This window comes from Papio anubis, chromosome X (assembly GCF_008728515.1).
Source record: "Papio anubis isolate 15944 chromosome X, Panubis1.0, whole genome shotgun sequence".
Taxonomy (NCBI): Eukaryota; Metazoa; Chordata; class Mammalia; order Primates; family Cercopithecidae; genus Papio; species Papio anubis.
In genome coordinates this window covers 96,120,936-96,146,108 of record NC_044996.1, presented here as the reverse complement: position 1 = coordinate 96,146,108, position 25,173 = coordinate 96,120,936, and the positions used below count along the sequence as shown (strand labels likewise).

Genomic DNA, 25,173 nt, shown 5'->3' with positions numbered 1-25,173 from the left:
CAAAAAAAAAAAAAAAAAAAGAAAAAAAAAGAACTTAAAAAAATCCCGACCATTACAACAAAATAAAACTTTCACTGGTTGAGACTTCTGAGTTGGTGGGACACATCTGAGACCCAGAAATGGCTTGGGTGTGTTGGACAGCCAGGGGAGGCACCCACCAAGGTGGGATGAGGTCCCCTGCTTGGAGGCCTGCAGGGACCCCGTGTACAGCAGTTGTTTAACAGATGTCACAGCATGTGGGAGGGAGCAAGGGAGGAGGTGAGGAGCATGCATGTCAGGAAGAAGTCCTGGGGAGCTGATTCTAGTGATGGTCCCAAGGTTAATGACCCCTTGCAGTGATGGTCCCAAGGTTAATGATCCCTTGCAGTGATGTTCCCATGGTTAATGACCCCTTGCTCCCTGCAGACTTGGGTCGGAATGTTCCCTACACCTCCTGTGTAATTATAAACCAGGCCAGTTCTATCAGTGGAGGCCTTGTTCCCTGCCCCAGCACCTGTCCCCTCCTGGAAATGGGGGCTAGTTTTCTCTCTCAAGATCAGAGGTGTGGGCTGCATTCTCCTTACACCTTCTCCAGACCATCTGTCCCTTACTGTCACTCACTCCATGAAAGAGAGTGGCCAGAGAGATAGGAGGCAAACAGAGTGAAGGTGGTGGCCGGGAATGTCAGCTGGCCCCTTGGGCAGGGCCCAGGGTGTGAGAGGGAAATGCTACGGCTGCTGAAAGCCAAGATCCTTGCAGAATGGGGGCTGGGGTCAGAAGGGCAGAGAGGGGTAGAGGTCGCTACCTCCTCTCTATACTGGACTATATCCTCTCTCATGGAGGGCTTCTCGGGGAGACTGGGAGGGTTGGGAGTTGGGGGTGACTGGGCAAGATTAAACGGGTCAGGAAAAGTCCCCAGAGACAGGGGCCTCTGACAAAGACTTGAAGGAGATGAGGGAGGCAGCCAGCTAGATATCTGAGGAACTCCAAAGGAAACAGCCAGGGCAAAGGTCCTGAGGTGGGAGTATACCTGATTTGTTCAAGGTCTACAAAGAGGCTGGTGTGGTTAGTGTGGGGAGAGCAAGAAGAAGAGAAGTTGGAGGTGAGGTCAGAAAGGGGACTTGGAGGTTAGACCACACAGGACCTTGTAGGCCATGGTAAAGACTTTGGCTTCAACGCTGAGGGAGGACGAAGGCATGACAGGGTTGTGAGCAGAGGAGAAACATAAACTGTGTTTGGATTTAACAGGAAACCCCTGAATGCTGAGTGTACAATGGAGTCTAGGGACTGAATGTGAAAGCAGGGGACCAGCAAGGAGCTGGTTACTGCAGTAGTCTAGGTGACTGGTGATACTGCTGCTAGTGGAGGTGGTGAGAAGAGGGTGGATTTGGTAAATATTTTTAATAGACAGCCAAAAGGATTTGTTGAAGACTGAGGGTCTTGGAGCCAGATCAGGACAGGCAATGCCCAAACCAGGTGGGCGGGAAGGAGTCCCTGGACTATTTGCCAGCTTGAACTTTTAGGTGAGAAAAAAAATAAAGTTCTATCTTGCTTAAGCCCCCATTATTTTATGATTTTTCTGTTACTTGCAACTGAACATATTTCTTTCTAACTCATGGACATCCTGGACATGGAGACCTGGGGAGAGGGGCTGCTGGAAGGATCACCTCCCTCCTAGGATGCTGTGAGGTTCTAATGAGGTAACAGCATGCTCAGAACCTGGCACTCAGTAGGTGTTCAGTAAATCTTCCCAGGATGGAGAGGGAATGTATGAATGGATGTATTCAGCAGACAAAAGCTGCAGTTGAGTTCCCACAGAAGGTGAGACCGCAAAAGGAGAGTGAAAGGAGTTCACTAGATGGAAGCAGCAGAAGGAACAGCACTCTTGCGAGAGGGAACAGTAGCAGAAGAGATGGGCGGACAGAAAGAAGCGAGGTGAGGCCCCTGTGGGGTGTGGAGTATCAGGCTGGGCAAGAAGGACAGGGCTTTGATTGTGATTCCATTGGTCAGAAGCTACCCATATGCCCAATCGACTTCTGGTAGCAGACAGTCAGCCTCAGTGTTTGCTAAGCTGAAATTTTAAAAAGTGAATCCTTCAGAAAGTTAAATATCCTATTCGGCCATTCATTCAACAATACTACCAAGTCCTGGAGCGTGCTTGCGGTTGACAATCAGGGGCATTCTTGGCTTGTGGCACTGCTCAAGCAAAGGTTGGAGTTGGGCAGGGAGGACCCAGTAAGTAACGAACTGCAACAGGAGAGTCCTTTTCTCTTTCCTAGGTCATGCACCAGGGTGTGGTCTAGGCCTTCAGAGGCTCTGGGTATTCCTGGGACCATGGGGAGTCACGGAGGATTAGGGAGAGGGTAACTCCATCCCTGAGAGGCACATTTTTCCTAATGGCTGCCTGCGTTCTTTGGTCCTGCTGTCCGGCCACCCAATAGCTCAGACTATGCCTACACAGCGTCCTCCCCTCCGGCCTCCTCATTGGCTACTCATGCCTCCCTTCACACCACCTACACCGCCCCCGTCGGCTCTGCTGTTTTCGCGTCTTGCTTCCAAGCCCTCCCTCCGTCCCCGAGGCACTTTCTAGCCTCGGCATTGGTTCATCCCATACTGCTCTTTATGGTCTCACCGCCTTCACCCTGGCTCCCTCATTGGCTATCCGCCATCTCTCGTCCTCGCTCCCGCCTTCAGCCTCCACCTCCATTGGCTCGACCCCCTATGGTCCCACCTCCGTGGCCGCTGACACACCCGCCTCTTGGTCTCCTTTTAGCCTTCCTATTGGCTAGCTCCGCCTTGGCACCGCCCTCAAAGCCGTAGGCACGCTCACAAGCCTTCCCATTGGCTTGCTGCAGCTATAGCGTCACCCCGCGCGCGGCTCTCCATTGGCTGTTCTCTGTCTCTAGCTTCTGTTCCACCGCCTACGCAACCCGCGGGATCTCCCACTTTGTGGGCCTCTGCGTTCGTTCCCGGCTGCCCTCATCGCTTGTAGCCATTCCACTTTTCCCACCGCCCACATGTCGCTCTCGCTCAGACTTCCGCATTAGCTGTCTCCTTCTGCTTTCTTCATCCTGGATTCCGCACCACCCCCATTCCGGCCTCTCCATTGATTCCTCGATCATCCCGCCCCCCTACACCGCCCACTCCCGGGCATTCCCATTGGCTGTGTGCTTCTCCGGCCCTCAATTCGCTGCTACGTCATCCGCGTATGGCTCCCCATTGGCCCTCTGCTATACCTGTCTTCATCTCACCGCCTACGCCTCCGTGAGCCGTACCCCTCCGCGCTGGCCTTCCCATTGGCTGCCCGCCCCTTCAGGCCCTGCCCCCGCCGGTCCCGCCGCCGGTGCCGTCGGTGCCGCCGCCGCCGCCGATATGGCGCGTACGGCCCCTGTGGAGCCCCCGCTGCGGCATTCCGCGCCTCCCTCGCCGGCCGCGGGTGAGCCCCGCACCTCGGTCGAGGCGGCGGTGGCCCCGCGAAGGGTGCTGTTCGCCGACGAGGCCCTGGGGCTGCCGCTGGCGCAGCTGCGCCGCTACCGGCCGTGGGGCGGGCCCGGGGCGGGCAAGATGGCGGCGGCGGCCGGGCAAGATGGCGGCGGCGGCGGGGCCGACGAGGACGACGATGGCGAGGATGGGGATGAAGGGGAGGAGGAAGAGGAGGCTGGCCCTGAGCCCTCGCCGCTGTGCCCTGTCCCCGCTGACGGGGGGTTTTACCTGGTCCCCACATTTTCGCTGCCGCCCGCGCCGGGCCGTCTGGAGCGCTTGGGGCGCGTCATGGTGGAGCTGGAGGCGCTGCTGCCGCCTCCCGGAGCGGTTCCCGGGGGTGCCGGGGTGTGGGTGCCGGGGGGCCGCCCGCCGGTGCTGCGCGGGTTGGTACGCGTGCTGAACCGCTCCTTCGAGAAGGCGGTGCACGTGCGGGCCTCACACGACGGCTGGGCTTCCTTCTGCGACCACCCAGCGCGCTACGTCCCGCGCAGCCCGTCGTGGGCAGGAGCGGGAGGAACAGGAGCAGGAGATCCCATCCTGGATCCGGGGCTCGGCCTGGGCCCCGGCCAGGCGTCCGCCTCCTCGCCCGACGACGGCGGCCGCACTGACCGCTTTGCCTTCCAGCTGCCCTTTGCTGAGGGCGCGGGCGATGGGGCGCGCCTCGACTTCGTGGTGCGCTATGAGACCCCCGAGGGCACTTTCTGGGCCAACAACCACGGCCGCAACTACACAGTCCTGCTCCGGATCGCACCCGCTCCCTCACCCGCTGATGCGGAAGGGCTGCCCCAGCAGCAGCAGCTGCAGCAGCTGGAGCCACAGCCCGAGTGCCAGGGTCCCGTGGAGGCTGAGGCCAGGCAGCTGAAGAGCTGCATGAAGCCGGTGAGGCGCAGGTAATGTCAGCCAGCGCCACCTCCGCCAACGCAGGGCTGTGTCTGGGATGGAGGACAAACATTCCGGCCCAGGAACCCCTCAGGCCTGCTCTCCAGAACAGGGAGGAGGGCGCATTGAGTCAGTTAGTCCAAGAGTGATGGAGGTCAAACATGTGCTAGGCACTGTTTTAACTGGGGTTTTATTCATTCATTTATTGAGTTCCACTGTAAAGCCCTGAACAAGACAGACATCTACCCTGCCCTCAAGGATTCATACAGGCTCCTATGGGAGACAGTTTGAAAAAACAAGGGAGGAAGCAGATAGGATAAATAGGGACAAAGCTGCTGAAGGGAGTAAGGGGATAGATTGGGAGGGAATGACTGTATTAGACATGCTGTTAAAGGGAGGGCCTGTGAGGAGGTGAGTCCCGAATGATGATAAAGAAGAGTTATGCAGATACGGTGGGGAGGTAGGGTAGAGTTTGTAGAAGGAGGAACAGGGAGGATTTTTCTGAGGACGTTTCATTTAAACTATCATTTAAACTAAGTCCTGAATGATGAAGAACAGTTATGTGCATATATGGAACAAGGGTGTTTTAGGTAGAGGAAACAGCAAGTGCAAAGGTCCTGGGGTGGAAATGAGGTTGGTGTGAATGATCAGCAGTGTGCTGGGAGTGGAGAGAACTGCAGTGACATAGTAGTGTGGACTGAGGGCTTTGCCAGTGGGGGATAGAGCAGATTCTCTTTCTGACAGAGCAGGAAACCAGGATTCCAGAGGTGGAGAAACTGGTTGAGGCAGTGGTGTCAACCTGGCTCTTCCAGTTCACCCATGTCTGACCTTGAAGCCTGTGCACTCTACTCTTATGCTGTAATCTACTTTGAGTCCTCCTGTGGAGGCGAGGAGCTGAGCCCGTGCTCTCACAAGAAAGCAGTGGCTTTGGCAGAGAGAGAGAACCAGATGGGTACTGGACTTGAAGTTTTTGTCCCTTGTTTTTTTGCCACACTACCTGTGATCATTCAGGGACAGGGAGAAATAATCAGTTATACCCCCGGGGGCCCCGGTAGAAGATTTCCCTAGGTTTCTTCTATCAAGCTATGAGTTCTTTAAGGGCAGCAGCTGGGCCTGATTCTTTTTGCGGTCACCCTAAGTCTGGCCCAGGATCACTAGATTCTCCCTAAAATCCATACATTTCCCTGTTCCTGGGAGGACTGGAAATGGAAATGGGAAAATGCTTTTTAGACCTTGTATGTATATGCTCGGTCAGAAGCCCCTGGCTGCAGTGAGACATTTGTGGGTTCTGCTGGTTCTGGTAAGGCCTTAGGCTGTGAGTAGTTCAGAAAGGTCTAACTCCGGGCTGGTGGGCAGATGTTCCTGGGTAACTGAGCAGGCAGGCAAGCACCCACTCACCCACCTGTGAGCCCCACCATAATCTGAGACTTAAATTTAAAGGGGACAGGCAGCATGGTTTTTCTTACAGCATTAAGAGTGTGGATTCTGGCATAGATTTCCTGGGTTCAAATCCTGGCGCTGCCACTTACTGGCCTTGTGACCTTGGCCAACACATTTAACTACACCGTTCCTCAGGAACCTTATCTGTAAAGCAGAATTATAGCACCTACTTTACGGGATATGAGTAAAGATGCTCAGAACTGAGTCTGGCTTAAAGTAGTATCATACAGATGTTAGCTGGTGTCAGTATTTAGGGAGCCACACCTACAGTTTCCTGGATTCCTCTCCTAAATTCGACTCCGTCCATCAGCTGTGTGGCCTTGCCTCAGTTTCCTCCTCTGCTAAGGGGAATGACAGTCACTTTGCATGGTTGGATTGGATGCAGCAAACATAGGCAAGGTAACTGAAGCATGGTGGTAGCTGCAAAAGATAACTGGCCAGCATTTACGGATTTCTGTGCTATGAACATCAGATCCATTCTCTCCATGAGGCCTGCTGTGCATGCTGTGTTGTGTAGGTGCTATGATTATCCCCATTTAGTAGAGGGGAGACAGGTAGCTCAGAGAGGTGAGCCAGCTTGCTCAAAGCCTCTCATTTAGTGAGTGACAGGGCCAGGGAAGAAATGCTAGGGATGTATATTTACTTTTTTCTATCTTTTTTTTTTTTTTTTTTTTTTTTTTAAACTGATCCTCTAGAAAGCCTGGCATGATTCAGGGCAAATTCTGGATTTCACTCTTGGTGTTCCCAGCATGTCATGTTTTCCTTTTACCTTTTTTTGCTTTATTGAGGTATACCTACGTAAAGTATACTGATATTCCGTGTATAGCCCAGCGGATTTGTACATATGTATGCACTTGTGTAACCACCACCCGGATGAAGATACTGAGCAGGTCCAGTGCCCCAGAGCCACCTTCATTTCTATCACTTTCCCAAGCTGTCATCCCCGCCGGCTGTCATGGGAACCCTGTCTGTAAGATGCGACAGTTTGGGTAAAGGAGTTTGGTCATTTTAAAGAGTGTGAAAGACAGAGAACAGAGAAATCAAAACCTTGCAGGGCCAAGGTGGGTGGAGAGGGTGTTTTTCTTTTAACATACATGGGTGGTTTTAAGGAGAAATTGAAGCAGCCTGTTCAGACAATTGTTTTGGTATCTGGCCCCAGGTCTGTGGTTCCTAACATGACTTGTGATATTATTTTAAGTGGGCAGATGGCTTTTTGATAGCTTCTTTATCTTTCGATCTCAGCTCTTGCAAAGGGGAGGTTGGTGCTCATTGCAAGATCAGCGATAAGGGTTTTTTTGTAGGTCGGTGGCTTTCTTGGCGAGTACATTTCAACATATTATTGTTTTAGAACCTGTGTGCTGCCAGTGACTTGCAGCGCTGCTGAAGACTAGCCACCCTTTGCGACCTACCCCTCTTGGGAAATGGTGGAGGATCTCAGGGTATATCCCTTACCTGTGGGAGCCCTATCATAGAGGGCTTCCTGTTTAGGAAATGTTGGCTGCAGGCCCACTGTGCACTGAGCACAGCCACATCAGGTGAGGGCATGGGAGAAGTCCGTGGTAGCCATCAGGATATAGTTCAGAAACCCAAATGGCTGCTTTCTGTTTTCCCTGGGTTGCTGGACCAGGCATTTGATAACTCTAAAGCTTAGAGATGATTAATCAAGCATTTATTGAGGGCCTACTGTGTGCTGGGCACAGTGCTAGGTTCCAGCAGGGAAAGAGATACAGAGTGGTCCTAAGATGTCACAGGGCTTGTGGGATGCGGTACAGAGGATTTGTTGTATGAGACCTGGCTGAGCCCCTGCTCTTGGCCAGGCACTTCACTGAGTACTGTATTTTCATGCAAGGTCTGGTTTAATTCCGACAACATTCCCTGTGAAGTAGAGGTTTTAAATTTCTCTTTCCTGGATGAGCAAACTGAGTCTCCCAAAGTCCAAAGTCCTAGGGCCGGTGTGGGGAAAAGCCCTCCTGATCTTCCTTGGCACTTGACGCTACCCTTCGGAAGTGTCCTATTCCTCTTAAAAGTAAAGAGCAAGAAAGTCTCACCATGGTCTTCAAGCACCCTCCCGTCCCATTCCCCAATCTGGCCTCCACTGGCTTCTAGTCTTACACCAGTGCTCTTTCTGAGCTCCTGTCACCGTGGTCTTTCTGTTACTCCAAAGGGCCTCGCTCCTTTCTGCTGCAGGGCCTTTGCCCCTGCTGTTTCCTTCACCAGGAACTTTTATTCCGTACCCCTTGCATTCTCCTCCAGTGTTGATCCCTCAGTTCTAAGAGGACTTCCCCAGGGGAGCTGTCTACCCCAGCATCCTTAGGCCCCCAGCTTTTTCGTAGCACTCATCAGCCCAGCAGGTGCTAAGCTTGGTTAGAGAATGTCCCGTGGCAGAGCAGATGACCATCGCCACCAATAGAGGGTCATCGGCCACCCTGCCTAGCAGTTCTATATTTTTCTGATCCACTCTTGTTTCTCCTCTCAAGTGACTCTTTCAAATGTTCTTTATTTTCAGACTTTCTCTCCTGCTTCAAAAAACAAAGCAGAAGCCATAAGAATGGAACTCCCTATAACTTGCGGCCCCCAAGTCTGCACGCTGATTTCGCTCCCCTGTGTTACAGATGAGGAGGAGTCCCTTCTTGCTCAGGCCACTTCTCCCTCCTGTGCTCTGGGTCCCAGTTTCTGCCACTTGCTCTAGAATCTGACATCATCAGTCACCTTTTCTCTCCTGGCAGGTTTTCTGCTGCCCTCGCTTGATCCTCTATTGACTTTTACCGGTGCCAGCATCCCTTGTGTCTCCGCTGACCCCTCCTTCTCCTCCTCCTGCTTCTGGCCAACACCTCATCACCCTCCCCTTCACTGCCGACCCCTGCAAAGAGTTGCCTGTACTTGCCTTCTGCACTTGCTCACCCCATGTAAGGGTTAGCCCCCAGCATCTGCCAGATTCTGCAGGTGGTTTTTTGGTTTTCCTCTTGAAGTGGTTGACCACTCCTACTTGAAACACTTTGTCTTCCCTTGCCTTGAGACCACACTCTGCTGGTTTTCCTCTTAACTCTCAGGCCCTTCTCTTTCTCCTGGCTTTTCCCTTAGCTTCATGTATCCAAACTTGGCGTCTCCACTTGACTGATGGCCCAAATAATTCCTCAAACTCACCTTGTCGGGGACTGCATTCATCACCTCTCCCACAGGGTTCCCAAGCAGTCTCTCACTCCCCTACCTCCCCACTTGCTCGTTTTGCTTTTCAGCATCCTTAAGCCCTGCCTGACCCTGCAGTTTGGGCCAGGGACCCTTATTCTAGGGCATTCTTTCCTTTTCTAAAGGCACTGACCGCAGTTTGTAGTTAGACCTTTATTAGGGGGTTACTGGATGACTCTCTCTGCCCTGCTAGACTGTAAGCTCCGTGAGGGGTAGGGACATGGTCTGCTTTCATTCAACACTGTATTCCTGCAGGCCTGCCACAGTGCCTGGCACTTAGCAGGTGCTCAATAAATATTTGTTGAAAGAATGAGTTTGAGTATTTTTTTTAATGCCTTCCTCCATACTGAATTGTAAGCTTCCTAGTTGGGTTTGCTCACCATGGTGTCTCCAGGGTCCGTCACCAGGGCTGATGCACAGGAAGGCCCACTGTCTTTCAGTGCACCTATAACTGAAGGGATGGGGATCCAACCTGGTATCCAATTTGGCAGCCTCAGGGAAACCAGAATAACCGGAGTTGAACGGGACAAGTCAGGGGGCATCTTAGTTGTCTGTAGAGTGAGGAATTAATGTGAACGTGATCCTCTTTTATGCTACAGAAAACTTGGTAGGGCATTATGGTTAAGGACATAGGCCTGAGGCCACGTGCTAAGAAAGTGGCAGAGCTGTGATCCAAGCCTGTGTGGTCCTGCTCTAGTGCGCCAGCTCTTAGCTACTGTACCAGGTTGGGCGATGCATTTTACCAGCAGGGCAACACTGGGCGAGTTGCTTTCCTTTCAGAGCTTCAGTTTCCCTCAATGGAAATTTGGAGGGGGTTACTGTTAAGCGCTTTATAGGTACTTTTCAAATATTTCTTTGATCTGCTGAACAACTTACTGATGTAGGTATTATCCCCTCCTTAGAGATGAGGTAACTGAGGCACAGGTTAAGTATCTTGCCCCGGGTCACACAACTGATAGGTGGCAGAGCTGGGATTGTTCAAAATTGCAGATCCTAACCCTTAGAGTTGTGAAGTCAATTTACTGGGTTTCAACAAGCATTAAAAAGAAGGAAATAGCATAAGAAATGCCAGTGTTTCATCACATGCAGTAAAGGTAAGTATTGTTTCACTCAAAGAACAACTGTTTTTCAGTTATTTATATGTCTCTTTACACATGTGTGGATGTGCTGGGTTATGATGTAGAATGGATTTCTTACTATGGGTCATGGCCGAAGTCATGGCTGTTGAAGAAGCTCATGGCACAAGAAACTGCTCTCCTCCCTCTACCCCACTGGATCGCCTGCAAGTCCCAGAGTTGAGGCTGACACACTTGTTGGGGAAGGCAAAGCAGTGCCCCACATAACTTGGTGGCTTTCACAGCCACCTTCAAGCCCTGTTCTTTTCAGAAAGCAGATGGCTCAGGGTAACTGCAATTCTGAGTATCGTGCGGCAGGTTTCTGAAGCCACTCGTCCCCCCGGAAAGTCAGCGTTATCTTCAGGTTGACTACATGGGAGCCGGGGTCTGCTGACTTTCCCTTTGGGTTTCAGCACCTGACCCACTTTGGGCTGGCAAAATTCTTTGAAAACATGAATGCTGGGGTTGCTCCAGAGGACTTGGGTGGTGGTGGCAATGGCAGTCTGTGACTGCTCTGAAAGTCTGCTTTGCTTTTCTCCACAGGGCTTGTCAGCCCTCACCTGCTTGCTCACTCTGTGACTGGCGATTCACCTTTCTGTTCTTTCTCGGCTGGCCTAGGCTGGGGCCAACACCATCTCTTTCCAAATCCTCACCCTCTGGTCTCCTCGGGGACTATCAGCTTGGCAGCCATTGTGTTTCCTGATGGCTGGAGGAATTCGTACGCCCAGGAGACTGGTGTGCAGGCCTGAAATGGCCCCTTTTAGGCGACACCAGCTTGACTAGTGCTCACTAGCACCCAAATGATGCATGTCCAGGATTTCCCAGATCTGTGTGCCCTGGCCCTTATGGCTCACTGCCCTTGAGGGGATGCCACGTGGTACTTGTGGGGCTGGTGCCAAAAGAACAGGTTTCCTTCTTGAAAACGAGCAGGCATACTGCAGGTACAGTTTTGTTCTTAATCTTCTCCCTCCCCATTTTTCTAAGAACCCCTCTTCTCTGTTACCAATCAGTGAGTCAGTATACATTTGTACTTGATTTCTCTTACTATCCTCATGTTGATTGAAGTCATAGCTGCCCTTGAGTTTTTACTGTGAAAGACGGTTCAAAGATACTTGTTTCTTTTTAAGCCCACAATATCAAACTCTCTTCAAAGTGGAACCCTCCTGGGATGTTTGTTACCAGCGTGGTTATGTAGTCAGTGAGTGTAGAGGTGCAGTTCCTTGAGTTTTAGTTTTTGCATTTGTAAAAAGGAAGGGTGTTGTTTTGAAGGATGGATGTGAAGGTTTTCAAATGCCTTGGTATGTCAATGAGAGGGGCCCATGGTGGAGGAGGTGAACAATGCATGCTTGTGCTTTCTGCTTTCATATCTGACTTTGGAGAATGACTTGTTTGCTTCTGCCGATGTTGTGGATCTTGGGATTGGCTCAGTGGCGTGACCTGCTTTTTGGATGTTCTCGCCCTCCTCAGCCATGGAATGGGTGCTCTGGGGGCTGAGGGATTGATTGTGTATTTGTTTTTCTTTCTCTTCTCCTTCCTCCAACTGAATTGTGGAGTCCTTTTCCTGCTGGCTGGCTGCTTCCTGAGTGTTCTCCTTTTTCTCTCTCACATCTATGACTCTGTAGTGGCTTTTAGAAGCCTGTTTGTAATATATGTCCAGACTAGGCCAGATGGAGGAGAAGGCTTGCTTGCTACTGCGCACAGGTGGGAGGGCTGGCTTTCTGTCTGTCTGTGGGCCTTCTTGAAGAGGCTTAGTTTAGAAGATCCTAAGGGGAGGATGTTTTCTGTCGTGAGGGACTATGGCAGCAAAAAGAAGTAAGTCAGTGCAGCCTGGCAGAAATCATGTTGAGACATAAGTCCAAAGACTTGGATTTTAGGACCACGGAGGGGATTGGTGTGGGACCAAGCTGGTTTGCTCTGAATCTCTCTTTCTCATCTGTGATGTGTGGGGGGTGGCACCTGGGCTCCCAGAGTCACCCACCCTAGACCCTGTAGTATTCTGATTCAAGTACCTCTGGTGGGATTTGTGAGTTCTAGACTCTAGATCCATATATATGGTTAAAGCATCCTCCCTGAGGGTATTTATAGAAAGCAGTTCTTGCAGCCACTCTGTGTCTAGTGGCCTCCTAGCCACACACGTCCCAGGCCCATGGAGGTAGGGAAACGGGGAATGTGGGCAAAGGCAGGTCTGAAGAAAAGCCTGCATGAAGGAGGAGGGAGGGATCTTGTCTGGTATTGATGCCTCCCTCTGTCTACTTCTAGAAAGGATGGAGATGGGTTGGGTAAGACCCTCTCCCTCATCCAAGAAGCAGCAGCTGACTGGGTAAGAGCCAGAAGGCTTGGGTTGTGATGTGAAGTGTATGACCTTGAGCCATTTACTCAGCCTCTGTTTTATCCTCTGTAAAATGGAGACAATAGTGCTGCCTGCTTCAGAGGATTACAAGTACCTGTCTCATAGGGTGGTTGTGAGGATTGAATTAACACATGTTGCCCAGGCGCCGTGGCTCATGCCTGTAGTCCTAGGACTTTGGGAGGCTGAGATGGGGGGATCGCTTGAGTTCAGGAGTTCAGGACCAGCCTGGTCAACATAGCAAGACCCCATCTCTAAGAAAAAACAAAAAAACAAAAACCAAAACCAAGAAACCCCAAAAACTTATTTAAAAAAATGTGAAACACTTAAAACAGTGTGTAATGCCATAGTAGGTACTATGTAGGGGTCAGATGGTGATACTCTGTTTCTGTGAAGGTAATTGGTTATGGGTTTTCAAAAAGTTTCAACCAGGCCAGGCAGGGTGGCTCATGCCTGTAATCCCAGCACATTGGGAGGCCGAGGAGGGTGGATCACCTGAGGTCAGGAGTTTAAGACCAGCCTGGCCAACATGGTGAAACCCCGTCTCTATTAAAAATATAAAAATTAGCTGGCTGTGATGGTGGGTACCTGTAATCCCAGCTACTTGAGAGGCTGAGGTAGGAGAATCACTTGAACCTGGGAGGCGGAGGTTGCAGTGAGGTGAGATCACGCCATTGCACTCCAGCCTGGTGACAGAACGAGACTCCATCTCAAAAAAAAAAAAAAAAAAGTTTCATCCATTGCCAGAAGTATCAAGAACGTCACATTGCCTCTTAGGAAGAAAAAGGTGTAGGCAGTCGCCCCAGCTCCTCTCAGGTCTCTGAACATGTTTTAGTCAATGCTTCCCTCATTTGCCTTAATCTGTAGACACTTGATACTCATTTTCAGAATAAGAACAGTGACTTCTCCATGATGAGATCCCACCCCTGGGAGGACCCACCTGAAATTTACTTGGCTTATGCCACTCAGGGATCTGACTGGCCTGGCGAAGGAGGAAGAAGACCCATAAATATCTACAGTTGATTCAATCCCTGCTGTGTGTCAGGCCCTGATTTCTACCTGTCCGTCCTCATTCCTCTTGACTGCCTTGTGCTTAGTGCACATCCTGACTCCCCGCGGCTCTGTTTTATGTTTTATGAGTGAGGAGGTGAAATGACCTGCCAGGCTGATACGGGGATGGGAGGGCTAGCATAGGGACCCAGGCCTCTGTGACCTCCCTCCCAGTCTCCATTTGCATTCCTCTGCCTCACAATCTTGTCCGCCTGCCCTTAGAAAAGGTTTTTATTTATTTTTTTTTTATTTATTTATTTTTGTGAGATGATCTCTCACTCTGTTGTCCAGGCTGGAGTGCAGTGGTGCGATCTCAGTTCACTGCACTCTCCACCTCTCAGGTTCAAGCGATTCTCCTGCCTCAGCCTCCCAAGTAGTTGGAATTACAGGTGCCCACCACCACGCCCAGCTAATTTTTATATTTTTAGTAGAGAACGGAGTTTCACCATGTTGGGCAGGCTGGTCTTGAACTCCTGACCTCAGGTGGTCCACCTGCCTCGGCCTCTCAAAGTGCTGGGATTACAGATGTGAGCCACTGCGCCTGGCCTTTTTTGTTTGTTTGATTTTTGAGACTGAGTTTCACTCTTGTCCCCCAGGCTGGAGTGCAATGGCGCGATCTTGGCTCGCTGAAACCTCCGCCTCCCAGGTTCAAACGATTCTCCTGCCTTGGCCTCCCAAGTAGTTGGGACTATGGGTGTGCACCGCCATGCGTGGCTAATTTTTTGTAGTTTTGGTAGAGACAGGGTTTCATCATGTTGGCCAGGCTGGTCTTGAACTCCTTGAACTCCTAACCTCAAGTGATCTGCCTGCCTTGGCCTCCCAAAGTGCTGGAATTACAGGTGTAAGCCACCACGCCCAGCCAAAAAGATGGGTTCTTCTATCTTTTCTTTTTCCACAGCCAGGAATATATCCTAAAGAAATGATACAAGTGTCGATAAAACTATGCCCAATGCTGTTTGCTGGTTTGCTTTGCGACCTCTAAATGAAAGAACCTAGCTGCTCAGTAGGAAGGGGATGGTATGATATGAGTATTAAGCAGCCATTTGAAATGTTTGCAAAAGTATATAATGATGTTTCTTACTGTTAAATGGACAAAGCTAGCTGTGAAATTATATCTGTAGAATCTAAATGATTTCATAGAATATCTGGAAGGAAATTTTCCAGAATGGTAACAGTAGTTGTCTCTGGCTGATGTGTGATTGTTTTTCTTGCTTCTTTAGACTTTTCTGTATTTTGTGAATTTTCTATAAGGAGGCTGTAGGACTTTTAGGATGAGGGGATGACCAAAGGCAGCAGAAGAGAAAACAGCAGCTGTCAGGTGAAGGTGGGCTAGCACAGAGGCTCAGAAGGTGCCAGTGGGTGGCAGAAGTGACCTCTCAGGATATTAGATCCATGTACTCTCTTCTGCCCCGCAGGCCTGCTGAGGAGGAACTGAAGACGAAGAACATGGATGATAACACCCCTGCCGTGGGTAAGCAATTGGCCAGCTTCGGAAGTTTTAGCTTGTATTTACCATGTCTTTCTTCCTACTGTTTTTCTTTCTATAAAAATGAAAAAGGCTGGGCTCAGTGGCTCATGCCTGTAATCGCAGCACTTTGGGAGGCTGAGGCAGGAGGATTGCTTGAGGCCAGGAGTTCAAGAGGAGCCTGGGCAACATAGTGAGACCTCATCTCTTAAAAAAAAAGAAAAAACAAGACGGGCATGCTGGAATGCACCCGTAGTCCCTGCTACTGGGGAGGCTGAGGTGGGAGGATCATTTGAGCCCAGGAGGTTGACGCTGCAGTGAGTCATGATTGTGCCACTGCACCCCAGCCTTGGTGACACAGCGAGACCCTATCTCAAAAAAAAAAAATGAAGGGGCACCCTCTGCTTTAGATTGTCACAGAAAGCTTCAGAGGCAAAACTGCCAGTTGGCTAGGATGGCAGATTTTCTTAACAAAACCATACCTACTTATATGCCTGTCTTGCCCAATGCTGCCTTTCTCTTCCCTCTAGCAGAACATCCTGATGTCCAGGAGTCAGTGGGTCCACTGGTGGCCCCCACCCCTCTCCGTCCGTGGCCCCAGATGACACTTCAGGTAAGTGGGTCCTTGCAGCCTTGGAGTGGACAGCCCAATAGGAGGCTCACAGTGTAACTATTGCTGGGCTGGGTGGTGGGGCCTACTAGTTCTGGGTCCTCTCTGGGTTAGAGGGAGGGCACAAAACTCAGAACCCGATGGGGGAGGGGGAGAATGCAGTTACTCACCTGGGCTTATAGAAATGTCATTTGTTAATTTAGCAAAAATTTATGGAGTGCTTGCTCTGTGCCAAGCACTGTTACAGAAGTGAAAAATGCTCTTCGAGGGGGCTGATGTGTTAGTAGGGTGAGACATGATAAAATAATAGAATGTATGGTACTTTAGGTGATGATGAGTGATAAGGAAAAATATAAAGGAATAGGGAGTGGGTGAGAGACTGTGTGTGTGTGTTGTTGGGTCAGGGGGTTGCAACTTTAGATTGGGTGGCCTGGGAAGGCTTTAGTGATTAGTGAGATCTGAGCGAAGATCTGAGGAAGGTGAGAGAGTGAGCCACGTGGATAACTAAGGGAAGAACATCCCAGGTGAGTGTGAAGTTCCTGAGGTGAGGCCATGACTAACGTGTGTGAGGGACAGTGTAGAAGCCAGTGCAGTGGGGGCAGAATGAGGGAGGGGGAGAGTGGTGCGGGGTGAGGGCAGAGAGGTGGCTGAGGACAGATTGGGTGGCACCTCACAGGCCATGGTGAGGACTTTGGCTTTTACTCTGAGTGAGGGGGAGCTGCAAGAGCATTGTGGACGGAGGAGGGACGTGATCTGATTTAGGATTTAACAGCCTCCCTCTGGCTGCTGCTTGGAAAATAGACTGTCAGAGCGAGGGTGGAAACTGGCGACCTGTGAAGGGGAGGCCACTGCAGTGGTCCAGGCGAGTATGATGGTAGGTAGGGGAGGTAGAGACATTTTGGAGGGGTGTGTGTGTGTGTGTGTGTGTGTGTGTGTGTGTGTGTGTGTGTGAACTTTTTAATTACAAAAAGTTTCAAACATATATAAAAGTAAAATAGTATAACGAACCTACATATACCATCCCTCAGCTTCAGTAAATATCAACACATGTCCATTCTTATTTTATCTATACCCCGTCTCCTCCCTCCCATTCCCTCTGGAATTATTTTGGAAAACATCCAGACATCATCCCATCCATAAATACTTCTTTTTGTATCTCAGAAAATTAAGAACTCTTTTTCTTTCTTTCTTTCTTTTTTTTTTTTTTTTTTTGAGACAGAGTCTCACTCTGTCACCTAGGCTGGAGTGCAGTGGCGTGATCTCGGCTTACTGCAACCTCTGCCTTCTGGGTTCAAGCGAGCACATCCGGCTACTTTTTGTATTTTTAGTAGAGACAGGATCCATTGCCTTGACCTCCCAAAGTGCTGGGATTACAGGTGTGAGCCATCACGCCTGGCCAGAAAATTAAGAATTCTTAACCCCATAATACTATCATCACACCTCAGAAAATAGACGGTAATTCCTTAGTATCATCAAGTATTTGGTCAGTGTTCAAATTTCCTTCTCTCATAAGTGTTTTAGGATCCAAACAAGGTTGACATGTTGCACTTGATTGATGTGTCTCTTTAGATTTTAAAAATCTCCCCCACTTTGTTTCTTTGCAATTTGTTGGTTGAAGAAACTTTGCTTGTCCTGTAGAATTTTCCAGTCTGGGTCTGGCTGATTACATCCAGGTGGAAATACGTTTCTTACTCCATTTTTATTAATTTATTAATTCTATTAATGTAATCTTATTAAATTTAATTTATCAAATTAATTGTATTAAATGAATGTATTTAATCTTTTATTATTAAATTAACTAGAATTAACTCTATTTAATTCTACTATTCCCACTTCCTTTATTAGCTAGAATTCTTCTTTAAAGAAAAACTGTCCCACACCAGCTATTTGGCTACTTTGAGATATAGTTTGTGCAGAAAAAGCAGTGTAAATATTTAATTTTTTCCATTTTATTTACCAGTTTTCAGAGAAGTACTACTCCAAAGGTGACCAATAAAAGGATTTTTGGTTTTGTGTCATTATGAACTCATGAATTCTAAACATATTTGATGAGTTTTAATCCATTGCACTTATTTGTGTGTTTTTTTGATGCTTAAAATGAACTACCCCTGGCTAGTAGGAGCTTATTGAGATGGGCTCCTCTGTCCTTTTGACACGTCCTCATCATTCTGTGAGCCTTTCTCACATCTTCCATGACAATATGTGCTAGGCTCATCCTGTACTCTCCCTGCCCCAAGCCTGGAAACAGCCATTTATTTCTTGCTTTTCTTTTCTTTCTTTTCTTTTTCTTTATTTTCTTGCCTTTCTTTCCTTTCCTTTCTCTCTCTCTCTCTTTCTTTTATTTTCTTTTTTCTTTTCTTTCTCTTTCTTTCTTTTTCTTTCTTTCTTTCTTCTTTTTTTTTTGAGTCAGAGTTTTTCTCTGTTTCCCAGGCTGGAGTACAGTGGCACAATCTCAGCTCACTGCAACCTCTGCCTTCTGGGTTCAAGTGATTCTCCTGTCTCAGCCTCTTGAGTAGCTGGGATTACAGGCACATCCCACCACACCCGGCTGAATTTTGTATTTTTAGTAGAGACAGGGTTTCACCATGTTGGTCAGGCTGGTCTCGAACTCCTTACCTTCCTGGTGATCCACCCGCCTTGGCCTCCCAAAGTGCTAGGATTACAGGCGTGAGCTACCGCACCTGGCCAGAAGCAGCTATTTCTTTAAGGAGCACTGGTTCCTTTCAGTGGAGAGTGGCATTCAAAGGCCAAGATTTGGGGGCTCAGCATTCTTGCTGCTACTAGATTGGTCATTGTTTCTAGGCCTTTTCAAAAGATGGAGCTAGGAAATAATTTTTTTTAAAAGAGAAGATGATACATCATGGGTTCATATGGACATCCCGACTGTGTTTTGGGAATTTTTTTTGCATTTTAATTTTTAAAAATGTATAAATTTTTAATTTTTGAGGGGACATAGTGTATATGTTTATGGAGGTGTTTGGATACAGGTATGCAATGCGTAATAATCACGTCATGGAGAAGGAGGTATGCATCTCCTCAAGCATTTATCCTTTGTGTTACAAACAATCCACTTACACTCTTTTTTTTTTTTTTTGAGACAGAGTCTCTCTCTGTTGCCCGGGCTGGAGTGCAGTGGCACAGTCTTGGCTCACTGCAACCTCTGCCTTCTGGGTTCAAGTGATTCTCCTGCCTCAGCCTCTTGAGTAGCTGGGATTACAGGTGCGCAACACCATGCCCAGCTAAATTTTTATATTTTTGGTAGAGAGGGGGTTTCACCATATTGGCCAGGCTGGTCTCGAACTCCTAGCTTCATGTGATCTGCCCCCCCTTGGCTTCCTAAAGTGCTTGGATTACAGATGAGAGCCACTGTGCCTGGCTACTTATACTTTAGTTATTTTAACTGGCTCTGTTTTGAAGGTAAGCCAGCAGTGTTTAGTGATTATCATTCACCAAATAGTCACACCCACCAAATTCCTCAGCTTTATAATCTGCAAGAAGCCCCGTTTTACTGCATCTAATTGTGTTATTTTACCATAGATGACAGTCTTTGGAGTCTAGACAGTGACAGAGGGTGCTTTAAGGTGTTTTTATATAGAAACCCCTGTGGGGCTGGCTGTGGGCTGTCACACTTCTTACTGTCTCTGCTTGTTCCATCCCCTCCTCTGCTTCATTCCCTTGCTTTTTCTCTGCCCCCTCGCCCCGGCCATGGCTCCAGGTTTCTGATGTTCCGCTGACTGGCAACCCCGCAGAAGAAGGTGACGTCCCCAGAAGCAGTCCTCCTGTGGCTTTTACGGAAGTCCTCCAGGCACCGGCCATCAGGATTCCCCCCTCCTCCCCTCTCTGTGGCCTGGGTGGCTCCCCCAGAGACCAGGCCTCAGGGCCCGATGCGAGCGAGGGGGCCACCGGGCCTTTCCTGGAGCCCAGCCAGCAGCAGGCAGAGGCCACATGGGGAGTATCGAGTGAGAATGGAGGGGGGCTGGAGGCCATGAGTGGGTCAGAGGAGCTGCTCGGTGAGGACACCATTGACCAGGAGCTGGAGCAGCTCTACCTGTCTCATCTGAGCCGCCTACGGGCTGCTGTGGCTGCGGGTGGGGCAGGGGGTGGTGGGGAGGGTTCCACAGATGGAGGGATATCCCCCAGCCATCCCCTGGGCATACTGACGGACCGCGACCTGATCTTGAAGTGGCCTGGCCCTGAGCGGGCCCTAAACAGCGCCCTGGCTGAGGAGATCACACTGCACTATGCCCGGCTGGGGCGTGGCGTGGAGCTCATCAAGGACACCGAAGACCCTGATGATGAGGGGGAGGGTGAAGAGGGGCTCTCTGTCATACCCTCCAGCCCAGAAGGGGACAGCCCCAAGGAATCGCCTCCGGAAATCCTCTCCGGGGCCCGTTCTGTGGTAGCCACTATGGGAGATGTGTGGCTTCCATGGGCAGAGGGCTCAGGATGTGACGGCCCTGTGGTTCTGGGTACAGAGGGTCAGTTCACTGGGGATCCTGAGAAAGGGATGGGCAAGGACACTAGCTCTTTGCACATGAATAGGGTGATAGCTGGGGTGACCGAGTACCTGGGAGAGGCCGGGACAGAAGCCCAGATAGAGGTCACCAGTGAGTGGGCAGGCAGCTTTGATCCCATATCTGGCAAGGAGCCAGCCTCTCCTGTCCTTCTGCAGGGGCAAAATCCCACCCTCCTCAGTCCTTTGGGGGCCGAAGTCTGTCTCTCTAGCATAGCCAGGCCTCATGTGAGCTCCCAGGATGAAAAGGATGCAGGCCCAAGCCTTGAACCCCCAAAGAGGTCTCCCAACCTAGCAGCCCCTGCAGAATGTGTGTGTGCACTGCCTCCTCAGCTCCGGGGGCCCTTGACCCAGACTCTGGGGGTCCTGGCTGGGCTAGTGGTGGTCCCTGTGGCTCTGAACAGTGGTGTGTCCCTCCTGGTGCTTGCGCTGTGCCTCTCTCTGGCTTGGTTCTCGTAGGCTCTGCTTGTGGGATCAGCAGAGGCTTGAGATGGGATACATGGCCTGTGCAGTGAGGGGACCTGGGTCCTTTGCTTCTGAGAATGCTCTACTGAAAGAGAGGCCTTCCCATCCCCAAGCTCTCCAGTTAACACAGGGCTCCCTGTGGTGACCCCAGTGGAGACGAGGGGATGGGTAGATGGTGTGAGTGAGGGGAACTTTTAGAGTGGAACTGGGCATGTCCTCCCCCTACCCCCTGAGCCTGTATTTATTTTTGTATAATTCTCTGGACGAGGGAGAGTGGTCGTGAGCTGGTCTTGGGGCACAATTACCCAGAGATATATTTATTAACAGCCAACCTGTGCAACATGCTGGAGCTTTATTTTTAATTTAATTTATATAGAGTACCTATTATTATATGCCACAATAGAGCTCTATGAGAAACAGTGTCTTGCGGTGTAGTGTTCTCCTGTTTGGGCATGAGTGTGCAGGGTGGTCACTTTCTGTGGGAGGATCACAGTGGGGAGTTGGGGGTGGGACGTGGTCGCCTGCTGCTGCTTCAACATGTCTGTCCTTGAAGATCTGTGTCTCCTCACCTCGTGGTCCTAATCCATATAGTTCTTTGTCTTTTCCACATTCTGCCTGTGGGACCCTACAGGTGTGTATTTGGATGGTGGTGGTGGGAGCCAGGGAGGAAGAGTGGCGGCCACATGAGGGTTTGGTGTCAGTCACATGGTTGCAGTGGTACCTGTGGTCTCCTGTGGATGTGGGAACATCAGTTGTGAATCAGCCACAAGGTTTTGAGGTTACTGAAAAAACAGCCTTCGACACCAGCAGGGAGACCCCTTAGCCCCTGAGATAAGGAAGGCCTCAGAAACGAAAGAGGAGTTAACGTACTGTAGTACTTTGTAGCACAGTTGTTGTCCACAGACATCACATTTCTGCTAAAAACAGGAAGCCCAGAAGGTTTGAAAGAAAGATATATATTTATTGCATGCAAATAAAAAACTGCTCAACAAAATAAAACACCACATATTTATTTACTTCCCTTTACAGCAAAACTTATTGAAAGAAATATTTATACAAGCTTTCTTCAGTTCTTCTATGATGCCTTTCTGAAATAGCCCCAGTCAGATCTTTTTTGCCCAACCATTTCGGCAAAACTGCTGAAGATACATTGTTATAGACACGGTTAAGTCTCAGACGTCATCTTATTTGGGATATTGGTAGCATTTGACATAGTTGATCATCTCTACCTTGCAACCCTTTCTTCACTTGGTTTCCCAAGACACCACACTCTCCTCATTTCCCTTCTTCATTGGCCACTGTGCAAAGCTGTCAGTTCTCTTGAAACTGCTTTGTGGGTTCAATGCAAATCCAACCACAATTCCAATAGAATTTTGCCTGTGTGCAGATCATGACACATTAATTCTTAAATTTATGTAGAAGTGCCAAGACTAGCCAGGACACATACTTATTGTGGTGATATATTCAGATGGCACGATATTTTTTACAAGAGTAGACAAGTAGACCAATAAAAGACTATTGATCTCAGAAACAGTGGAGACACACTCATGTGTAGACACAGAACTGGTGACCAAGCAGGTGTCTTAGATCAGTGGGGGAATGATTGGATTTTGAATAAATACAACAATTGGTTACCTGCATTGAAAAATATGAACTTGGATCCCTACTTTACAACACAAATAAAAATAATTCTAGGTGGGCTTAAAGCCTAAATGTGAAGGGCAAAACCAAAGTGCTTTAAGAATACAATAAGGCAGGGCGAGGCCCCGTGGCTCACTCTTGTAATCCCAGCACTTTGGGAGGTCGAGGTGGGCGGATCAGGAGTTTGAGACCAGCCTGGCCAACATGGTGAAACCCCGTCTCTATTAAAAATACAAAAATTAGCTGGGCATCCACCTGTAGTTCCAGCTGCTTGGGAGGCTGAGATGAGACAATCGCTTGAACTCAGGAGGCAGAGGTTGCAGTGAGCCGAGATGGCACCACTGCACTGCAGCCTGGGCAACAGATCGAGACTCCATCTCAAAAAAAAAAAAAAAAATACAATAAGGCAAAATACCTTCGTATACTCATGGTAGCAAAATTTTCCATCATGACACAGAAACATTAACCATAAATGAAAATTATGAAACATTCAGTGACTTTAAAATTAGGAATGTCCTTTGACCAAAAGACACCACAAAGAGAGTGAAAACATTATGTAGTAGGTTGCTATGAATAAAAGCAAAACAAAACAAAAAAAGTGAAAACACAAGTGACAAATTGGGAGGAGATAATGGAATCATATATAACTGATGAAGGGCTCAAACCTGGAATACATTAAGAAAAACTAGGTGTGCCAATAAGCATCTAAATAAATTGTGGTATATTCACAGAATGGAATATTGTATAATGAGAATAGAAGATCCATAACTGCACAAAAGCATACAGATGAATCACAAAAAGCCAAACAAAAGCTTCCACACTGATCCATTTATGCGAAGTTCTCAAGCAGGCAGAACTCATGAATTACCACCTAAGTGGTGACATTGTAAAGAAAAGCGAGGGGCTGATTACCAGAGTCAGGATAGCGTTCACCTCTGGCAGAGGGAGGGATGTGGCTGAGAAGGGGCCCGGAGGATTTCTGGGATGTCAATAATGGTTCACTGCTTGACCTGGGAGACTGTTCATGGATGTGCAATTTATTCATCGTCATTAAAACAGATTTATGGACCGGGTGTGGTGGCTCACACCTGTCATCCCAGCACATTGGGAGGCCGAGGCAGGCAGATCACTTGAGGTCAGGAGTTCAAGACTAGCCTGGCCAACGTGGGGAAACCCTGTCTCTACTAAAAATATAAAAATTAGCCGGGCGTGGTGGTGGGCGCCTATAATCCCAGCTACTTGGGAGGCTGAGGCAGGAGAATCACTTGAACCCAGGAGGTGAAGGTTGCAGTGGGCCGAGATCACACCACTGCACTCCAGTCTGGGCAACAGAGCAAGACTCTTGTCTCAAAAAAAACAAGAACCCCCTCGCCCCATACATTTAGGTTTTATACACTTACGCACAGACCTCAAAAGTGAAGCAGAGTGCAGTGGGAAGTGGGAGTAGCGTGAGTGTCTGAGAGTCCTGCGCACAGGCTTGCAGAGACTTCAGCCTCCTGGTGTGAACCACACAGTGTAGGCAGCCTCCTTCCTGCAGAACCATCTCTGGGCTCCGGGTCTTGACTTCTGTTTGTGGAGATCGCCTGGTGGGGAATCCTCTATCGTGTGCCCCTGACACCAGCCATAGAGCGGGGCCTCTCGGGATGGATAGGACCTGCCCATTTTGTCCTCAGATGTTGGGGTCCATCTCCCCTCAGGCCTCATTCACACCCACAATAGCCCAGGACATATGGACTTTGGGGCCTGGTGGGCCTCATAAAGGCCTGGAACCCCAAGCCCTGGTGGTGTGACCTTGGGCAAGTCACCTGCCCTCCACCAGCCTTGGTTCCCCATTCATAAAGGGAGCTGATGCCTGCCAAGCAGGGTAGGTGCAGGCTTTGGGGAAAACGTGTGTACTGCCCTCCTCCTGAGCCCACGTTAGACAGGTCTTGTAGTCAAGGCAGGGTAGGAGGGTGGACAGGAGCAGGGGCTGGAGCGACACAGGTTGGGACTAAATTGCCCTGGGTCACACGGTGGGCAAGTGACTTCAGCCCTCTGTGCCTCCCTTTGCTCATCTGTCATCAGGGTAATAACTTTCCCTCCTCACAGGGTTAAATGAGGGAGAGGTGAGATGAGTCTTCAGTCACCGGGCAGCGCCAGGCACAGGGCAAGACTGAGTACACGCCCATTGTCATCCCCGCTGGCTGGAGCTCTTGCAATCACTGTCATGCCCCCACCCTGCCCTCTCCCATTAATCTGTTAATGTGGTAAATTACATTGATAAGTTTGTACATCTGTCTTTTAAAATTGAGATGCAGTCTCGTTCTGTCACCCAGGCTGGAGTGCAGTGGCACAATCACGGCTCACTGCAGCCTCAACCTCTGGGTTCAAGTGATCCTCTGACCTCAGCCTCCCGAGTAGCTGGGACTACAGGCACATGCCACCATGCCCAGCTACTTTTTGTATTTTTAGTAGAGACAGGGTTTTGCCATGTTGCCCAGGCTGGTCTTGAACTCCTGAGCTCAAGCCATCCACCTGCCTCAGCCTCCCAAAGTTTTGGGATTACAGGCATGAGCCACTGCGTCTAGCCTACTTTTCTTTCTCTCCCTCTGTCTTTCTTTCCCTTTCTCTCTCTCTCTTTCTTTCTTTCTTTCTTTCTTTCTTTCTTTCTTTCTTTCTTTCTTTCTTTCTTTCTTTCTTTCTTTTCTTTCTTTTCTTTCTTTTCTTTCTTTTCTCTCTTTCTCTCTTTCTCTCTTTCTCTCTTCTTTTCCTTTTCCTTTTCTTTCCTTGTCTCTTTTCTCTTTTCTTTCTTTTGTTTTGTTTTGTTTCCTTTTCTTTTCTTTTCTTAACGGAGTCTCGCTCTTTCTCCCAGGCTGGAGTGAAGTGGCGCATTCTCAGCTCACTGTACCCTCGGCCCCCTGGGTTCAAGAGATTCTCCTGCCTCAGCCTTCCGAGTAGCTGGGATTACAGGCATGCGCCACCATGCTCTGCTAATTTTTGTGTTTTTAGTAGAGACGGGGT

The 25,173-nt window shown here is 49.4% G+C and overlaps 1 protein-coding gene across 2 annotated transcripts; it reads left to right on the top strand.

Moving 5' to 3' along the window:
- The first annotated feature begins 3,279 nt into the window (after positions 1-3,279).
- Positions 3,280-20,954, top strand: PPP1R3F (protein phosphatase 1 regulatory subunit 3F). Of its 2 annotated transcripts, none has more exons than XM_003917704.5 (4): positions 3,280-4,352; positions 14,895-14,950; positions 15,475-15,557; positions 19,270-20,954. In XM_003917704.5, exons 1-4 carry the CDS (start codon positions 3,352-3,354, stop codon positions 20,524-20,526), a joined length of 2,397 nt encoding a protein of 798 aa, XP_003917753.3. In that variant the 5' UTR covers positions 3,280-3,351; the 3' UTR covers positions 20,527-20,954. The 2 variants fall into 2 exon arrangements, with proteins under 2 accessions (XP_003917753.3, XP_021788238.2); XM_021932546.2 differs by having other exon boundaries at positions 3,302-4,352; positions 15,478-15,557.
- Positions 20,955-25,173: the final 4,219 nt, after the last annotated feature.

Coding starts and splice junctions, on each gene's coding strand:
- PPP1R3F (XM_003917704.5), top strand. CDS start 3,352: ATGGCGCGTACGGCCCCTGTGGAGCCCCCGCTGCGGCATTCCGCGCCT. Junction 4,353..14,894: donor ATGAAGCCGGTGAGGCGCAG/GTAATGTCAGCC, acceptor TCTGCCCCGCAG/GCCTGCTGAGGAGGAACTGA. Junction 14,951..15,474: donor TGATAACACCCCTGCCGTGG/GTAAGCAATTGG, acceptor TCTTCCCTCTAG/CAGAACATCCTGATGTCCAG.